Source organism: Ipomoea triloba, chromosome 12, assembly GCF_003576645.1.
Source record: "Ipomoea triloba cultivar NCNSP0323 chromosome 12, ASM357664v1".
Classification (NCBI taxonomy): Eukaryota; Viridiplantae; Streptophyta; class Magnoliopsida; order Solanales; family Convolvulaceae; genus Ipomoea; species Ipomoea triloba.
This window is the reverse complement of record NC_044927.1, coordinates 5,670,498-5,678,847: the sequence shown is the minus strand read 5'-3', so window position 1 is coordinate 5,678,847 and position 8,350 is coordinate 5,670,498. Positions and strand designations below refer to the sequence as shown.

Here is an 8,350-nt window from a genome sequence, read left to right as displayed (position 1 = left end):
AAGGACGACATGTGTACAGTTGATTGTGCCCCCACCAAAAGGGGAAAGAAACATACATAACCTCAGTTCGTTGGTGTGAGTTGATATGTATTAAGTTTCAACCATTAAATTGAAGCTTTCGGTCATATATCTATCTGATCTGATATGAGTGGCCGGCCTGTTGTTATTATCAGAGGAGTCAAAAGCTTTTTAGGATCTGACTGGAATCATTAGTATGATATGGTAGCTCATTTTCACAACTCCATCCCCTCATCGATTGTATACTATTATGTTGGGGGAGGCCGGGCCCTCGACTAAAGGATTGTTGGGTGGAGGTCTAAGGGTTCAAGTCCAATAGCCTGATTTTGAAAATATGTAAGATATAATATAAAGAAATAAAGTTGTATTTACATATATGTTACTAGATTACTACTCAAAAGCGGTCACGTCTTTCGGTGCCGTGAAGTCGATGCAGTTTACACCACTAGTGTTAATAAAATACACTACGTAGAAAAATGCACAAAGACACCTCATAATTCTCCCGCCCTTAAATGTGCATTTCTGAACCCTGTCTGATATATATTTGCATACCTAGTGGTGTGTTTTTTTGTGATGCCTACCTAATGGTGTATATTTGTGTGGTGCAATTTTTTTTACTGATGTATTTTGTTAACACTAGTGGTGTAAACTGCATCGAAGGTGCGACCGCACTTGAACTCTACCATATATATATATATATATATATATATATATATAGTAGAGTTCAGGTGTGGCCGCACCTTCCCGTGCGGTCGGTGCGGTTTACACCACTCAATGTTAAGAAATACACCACACAAATATGCACTATTAGGTACACATCACCAAAAAACACACCACTAAAATACACCACACAGTGTTAAGAAATACACAATTAGAAACAGGGGAATTATGAAGTGTTTTTATGCACTTTCATTGTGGTGCGTTTCTTAACATTGAGTTGTGTATTTCTTAACATTGAGCGGTGTAAACCGCACCGCAACACCGCACGGGAAGGCGCAGCCACATTTGAATAGAAATATATATATATATATATATATATATATATATATATATATATATATATATATATATATATATATGTTAGACTGTTTCCATTTGCTGTTGCTTGGGAGTTTTTTGGCATCTTCATTAATGAAGCATGTCATTGTCCTAGCGTATTACAGTAAATTGTACAGAGAGCTAGGTAGGCTTGTAGGATCAGAAAATATTGTTCTACCATGTGATGGAACATGAAGCTACAGAATACAGATTTACTTCCATCGATCTTCTTGCTTTTCTCCTCTTTCTATCCTTTCTACTGCCTCTATGACTGGAGATGGAATAAATGTGTGAGTCGACTCACTCACTAATCACTATGCATGAGAAAATACATGCTGTGATTTGATAAGATCAGAGTTTTATTACATGTACTTTATATTTCTACTTCATTATTTTTATTTTTTGATGTAACAATGAATGGTTATCTTCATCTTATAGGTCTCAAGAAAAATGTCAAGATCAAAATTTTGTAAAGAATAAAATTTAAGAGTATAAGTATGTAGTATTTTTCATTTGATAAATGTACACTTGAGAGTGGTGCAATGCAGTACATTATTATATTTTAGAATATTGAAATTACTAGTAGGCCAGCAAGCAATCAAGATTGCAAAAGGCGCTAGGTAGTGCTAGTCGGGCGTATGGGGAAAGCCTAGCGCTTAGGTGCAGCGGCGTAGTAGGCTTAGTAGTTTAAAATAAAATAAAATAAATGATAATGATAATGATAATAATAATAATAATAAGGCATTTCTCTAGACTTCCGTTGTAAAAGACAATAAATGTAAATAGAGTCTAGACCGTAACCCGCAGGCTTCAACCTCATTATTGCTAAGACCTTCCTCAATAGTGATCGGTGTTTGAGGAGATTTTGTAAGTGTGATAAGGAAAGAGAAAATTAGAGTGGTGGAAAAAAGAAAAAAAAAACTCACACGCCCCGTGGGAGCGACGTGAGGCGCAGCTTCTCTTCTCACAGTAAACCCCACACAACTTGTCAAAATCTCCATATTTGCAGGAGAAAAATACCTTTAAAAATTCATCCCCACATTTATTAAAACCTCAACATTTAATTTTACTTTCAAAATCCCACCTAATATCACTAATGGGGATAGCCTAATAGCAATATATAATCTTCCCAACATTAACCAATTCAAAATTTAGGAATTTTATATAATCTTCCCAACATTAACCAATTCAAAATTTAGGAATTTTAGCCAAAAAAGGTAAAAGGCTAGGTAGCTAGCTAGTGTAAGAATTTTCAACAAAGAGGGTTTGTCAATCTTTGTAGTGACATGACAAGATCCCAAATGTCCGCATATGAAATCTTGACTGGCATGGCATGGGGATAGGCAGGCCCGGCCCGTTTTGGATACGTGTGATTGTGTGAAGGGGATTGAACATCGAGAAATGAGAAATGAATATGCAAAATAGGATCAAACCACCTTTTTGATTGACATCAAAATATGCTGTCTGTCTCCCTTTCAATTCACATGCAAAACAAAATGCATGCGCACGCCAACTCAATAAAAGATTAGTACATTTACATCAAAGCCTAAACTCATCCATAGTTTTAACTACCAAATGCACTTCAATTGTTAACTGCCCTGGTCTTCCAATTATTAACCACGCACAATTCATTAAATTATTATATCATGGACCAGGTTTGATATTGCATTTATTATATCATGGACTAGGTTTTATATTGCATTATGAATTCTGATACAAAAAATTTATGCGTTCAATTAATACATTTTGTACCTACAGTTAACAGTTTCTATACATGTAAATAAATAACTTGATAATTGCTAACACATAATAATAGCTATAAGTACATAAACTGTTAACTGCAGGTACAGAATGTGTCAACTATAGATACAAACTTATTTTTTGACTAGCATCTACAATGCAAAGTAGACCCTGATCCATGGTATAATTTGCCCTACTCATATTATTAATTACATTTTATTTATGCCCATGTTCGATAAAGCTACTTAATCCATATGTCCTACTAGGGGTGGGCGTAATTTGGATTACCCGAACTAACACCCGAAATCCGAACCGAATTTTAAATTTTGGGTGAACCCAAATAGTTATCGGTTCGGATATTTTAAATTTTGGTATATCCGAATATAAATTTGGTTCGGATATCGGGTGTTAAAAAATTTACCCACACCCGACCCGAAACCCGAACTAACCGAAATTTTATTATAAATATAATAATATATATTATATATTTAGTTATCAATGTATTTCATAATTAATAATATATTAATTTTAAAAAGTTTATTGGTTAATTATTACTCCCTCTGTCCCATTTTATTTGTCCTACTTACTATTCATTGGTCAAACCAACTCTTTCTTATTTGTTTATTTTCTTTATTATTTTTTACTTATTTTAAAATTTAATTTTTTGTGTTTAATAGTACTTTTAATGTAGTTTCTAAATATATAAATTTTGTATATTAATACTAAACTTAATATTATGAAAAATTGTATTAAAAATAACTTCAGTCAAGCCTCGTTAACCGAACCAGACACATAAAATGGGACGGAGGGAGTACTATTTGTCTTATTTTTAGTTTGATAGTATATGAAAAAAATATAAATAATAAAATAATCAAAACATAAAAAAAATTAAAATTGATAAAAATAAAATTTTGGGTATATCCAAACTAACCCGAAATAAACCCGAAATAATTTCACCCGAACCGAACATATCCGAATTAAATTTGGTTCGGATATCGGGTGTCAAAAACATCACCCGAAATTTTCGGATATCCGAAATAAAATTCGGGTATCACCCGAACCGAACCGACGCCCACCCCTATGTCCTACTATCATTGTAATTTTCATTTAACGACTATGATGTAAGTTGCTCTTCATAAATACATCTATCATTCTTCACCTAATTTTTTTATATTAAAAATTTTTTAAACTACGAAATTGCTTCTCTATAAATTTGAATAATCTTTAAATTGAATAATCATTATGTAATTATTAAATTGAAGTTAAATAAGGAAAAAGTATATATGTAATTTGATACTTTTTTTTCTTATAGAAAAGTTTTGATAACTTTTTGAACGTTAATAAAATGAAAGAGAGTAAGTACTATGTTGGTTCCAGACAAGATAAATCTAGGAGGTATTGAATAGACTTTAAAAAAAAAAAAAATTAAAAGAGTTAGAAATAAAATTAAGTGTAGACGAAGTGTGTTTGTGTAAATTCAAGAATGGGGCTAGTAGCACAATAATAAACAAAGTAATGCGAGAGAGATTTTTATCTTGATGGGCTCTAGCTCCCCAGGTGGGTGTACTCACACCGCTTTTTCTGCTCTTTAGTCCAGTTCTGGTGACCTTGCAGTCTCTGGCTTTCACTTCAAGGTGCATTCAGGTTATGGACTTTTGGTTTCTCTCATGTAGTCCACCAAGGCACATTCATGTTATCAAACTATAGTAAGCTCAATTTGTTGCTTGCTGATCAATTTGGGAGAAGATACATTGCCTATAGCAGCTTAAATTTGTGTGCCCTTAAGATGGGAAAAGCATAAAACTTTACTAGGAAGGAAAATTGAATGAATGGTCAGCACTTCATTGAATGATTTCTTCAGTATGTGCTGCGGTTTCAGGATGAGCTGTGCCAGAATCAGTAGGTCGCTTTGAATAATCAGGTATCCAAAGGGTAAGAACGGAAGATGCAGCTGCAAACATTACCCTCCTTGGAGCCCATTTCACACAAGATGCAACACCTACATAGCTATCCCAGGAAGCCACCTATAAAACAGGCATAATTAGGATGTGTTGTAAATATGGTTATGTTATGGTGGTAGCTGCAATAATGCCACAAAGTCTAGTGCTTCTCTATTATCTTGCACAAATCAATACATTTGCAATCCAAACAGCCAGCAAGCAAACCATTACATATTTCTATGATCTTGCCCAAGTTTAGCCAATCCAAGTCAGGAAGAAAGTGTACCTTATTTCGGTTTTTGATGTTCCATGCATGCAAGTTGCCATCCCCAGAGCCTACATAATCAAGTATCAGTTTCACTATCACAGACAACTGACAACCACAACATCATTGTTCTGTATTGTCATAACATGTATTTACATGTGTATGACTATTAATTGGATTTTCTAAAACGTGGGATCTCTTATTTAAGCAGAACATAAATGCAGTACCTGACAAAACGTATTGTCCATCTGGAGTAAAGGTTGCCTCTACTGTTGTGTTTGGAGATGGATCTACACTAAATCCACCTCGCTACATGGCACAACAAATTTATTATCTATTAGTTTCAGAGGACAAAAGTAAAAACAATCATATACAAGCAGAAACCTGTGATGACGAACACAACCTTCTCTCCACAATAAGCATCAAGGATATAAATGTTATTGCTTGTAGTCATCAAAAGCATTGATTTGCCATCATTGCTGAATTTTATATCACAAACCTCTGCAGTATCCCCGCCGACAAGGAATGTATCAAAGGGTCCCTACAGATAAGATGGGGTGATCACTTCTCATGAAATCACTTTGTCCAAAGCAAAGAACACCATATGAGACCCAAACCTTATCATATGATCTAGAATCAAACAATTTGATGGCGCCACCTTCCATTGCTACTGCAAATACAAGACCTTGCTGGTCATAAGCAACAGTCGGCCTGCCTCGTAGATGCATAATCCCCTGAAAACAACAACAATAAGCATCTATCAAACTGGGTATTATGTTCTGGAAGAGTATAAGATGCATGGAATTGCAGTTTAATTGACAAATTAGTAGCCACTCTTGATGTTCTTTCCGCTTTTCTTGCATACTGGTATCGAATACATATTAATCAAGCATCATAATTAACACATTCTATAAACACAACATTGAATGCATATTAAACACAACATATTGAATTCATTAATTAATAAAGGTTATAAAAATTAATTTTTTCTAAAAAAAAAAAAAAAAAAAAAAAAAACATTACATGGGGTGTGGAGAGCCCCAATTCCCACATTTTAGGGCTCTCTTTTAGTCTTTTTTTCCCCCAAAGGATGACTAGAAGCAAACGGAGAAAGAGAGAAGCACAGTGGTAATCAAGCTTCGGTCCACTTTCATATATTGTTGTGCTTTGTTGAATCAAGGCAATAAGCCTTCGATCGCATCACTCCATCGCTTTAAGCGACAAAGTTATTGCTTTCAACAAGTGATAGGCATTATGTAATTCCTTTATATGTTGATGTGTATATAAATGTTCTTTTCCATTTTTGCAGTAGAATAATTATGACAACCAATTATGCACAGACACAAAAACTAAAGGGCGTCAGTAACCAACTTATGTCTTTAGTTAAGTTAAACACAAATAGATCATGCAAAAAATAAATTGTCAACAAACCTGGCAAGCATTTACACGGAGATCCCATATTCTGACAGAGTGGTCAAGAGAACCAGACATAAAGCTATCATTAACGGGAGACATGCACAGTGACACAACCCTGTATCCAACTCACAATAACAAATGAACACAGATAAGCATATCAGCATGTATAAGAGTTATGGAAAGGAGATTAGAGTAATAGGAAAAAGAATGATCTAATTTTATGACTTTCTTTTTTCTCCTTTGAAAAATGATAATGATATAGACAAACTTCATCCTCATCTTTTACCACCTTTAATAGGTAGGAAAATGATACTGAAGATTACAATATTGCAAATCTCTCATTATTTAATGATATAGATGAGCTGACTCTCTCATCTTTTCCCCACCTATGATAGGTATGGAAATAATATTGAAGATAACAATATTGCAATTCTACCATTTCCAATTCAGACAAACTATGAGGTTAAAATGTTATCAATAATTAAGCCTAACTGGAACTCTGGAGATAGATTGGTCCAAGTAGTGCATAGAGCCTACCTCTCTTTATGTCCCTTAAAGTAACGGAGGCACCGATTATCATACATGGATAGGTATCGCAATGATTCTGGCAGCAGATTTATAGCAAGGCACGTCAGGTACAATCTCAATAGACTGACAATTAGAAGTTGTCCACAAAATTAATACCTTCATGGGTGTCAATATTGTGTCTTGAAGAGCATATAACAGAGCTAGGGTGATGTGTAAAGCATACTTGATCAGCTCCATGCTGCTTATGATATGTGGTCTTCAAGAGTCTGAAAGTTCATACCAAACCCTTCAGAGAAAATCAAGTCATATATTCAGAATTAAATGTCAAACAAAAATGTGATATCCTTAGCAAAGGCTCCTTTGGTGTGTTCGTGATGTGCAACAATGCTATCATAACTTACTTGGCATTTGCAATGTCAAAAAGTCTAACAGAATCATCCTCGCTTGCAGTTATCAATAGATCAGCAGTCCGATGAAAATCAAGCGAACTTATCTTTCCACCCTACGCAAAAGAAGTAAAAGTTGGGTCCAAAAGTCTAAATACTTGAACATCAACGAATCAGAGTGATGCTTTTCGGCAAAATTAAGTAAACTGAATTTCAGAACATCGAAGATTTGTAGTTCTGACGAAGTAATTGGAGGAACAATTTCTATTGGAAGAGCACTTTCATTCTACGAGGATTAAAACACGTAAGGGATACTCACAAAATCAGAGAAGACGGCTCCTACTGTCATGCTACGAACAATGTCGTCGTTAAGCTCGGAGAGTGCCTTCATCCTGTCGAAGAATCACAGCACTGGTTGGAGTCTTGTTCTCTGTTTAGCGTCTAGGGTTTTAGGCCGACGAAGAAAGCGTTTACCGGTGGCCGCGCTTCACTATTTCTGATTAGCTCCCGTTCCCGAATGGATTACTCGAAACGCCGGCAAATTATACGGGTTAAGAGATGAAATGTCAATCGTTATATCCTGCGCCAGGGTGCACATAGCAATGTGCACCACGTACGTAAAACGACGTCGTTTCGGTGTTAGTAGACGTGGACGTAAATGACTCAGGGAATTCATTATCTATAATACACATAATCATTATCTATAATACACAGAACGTTTGCCTAGAATACAAAGATGTTTGCCTAGAATACACAGAATATTGACACAAAATACACAGATATTAGTGGACGAGAATGACTTCAGGGAATTCATTATCTATAATACACATAATCATTATATAGAATACACAGAAGGTTTGCCTAGAATACACAGAATGTTTGCCCATAATACACAGAATATTGATGCCCATAATACACAGAACTCATCCTCCTAACATTCGAATGCACAAACATATCACAACTTGTGTTAATAACATGAATACACATAATATTTACACAAAATACACAGAACTCATCCT

At 34.9% G+C, this 8,350-nt stretch overlaps 1 protein-coding gene across 1 annotated transcript; it reads right to left on the bottom strand.

Annotated features, from left to right (window-relative positions):
- Positions 1–4,172: 4,172 nt before the first annotated feature.
- On the bottom strand, positions 4,173–7,864 carry LOC115998457 (protein ANTHESIS POMOTING FACTOR 1). Its single transcript, XM_031238040.1, has 10 exons — positions 7,651–7,864; positions 7,347–7,447; positions 7,102–7,211; positions 6,955–7,021; positions 6,433–6,532; positions 5,619–5,735; positions 5,405–5,542; positions 5,229–5,310; positions 5,023–5,072; positions 4,173–4,820 (listed from the first exon to the last, which is right to left on the bottom strand). The coding sequence occupies exons 1-10, from the start codon at positions 7,720–7,722 to the stop codon at positions 4,638–4,640; spliced, it is 1,020 nt and encodes a 339-aa protein (XP_031093900.1). The 5' UTR covers positions 7,723–7,864; the 3' UTR covers positions 4,173–4,637.
- Between the last annotated feature and the right edge of the window lie 486 nt (positions 7,865–8,350).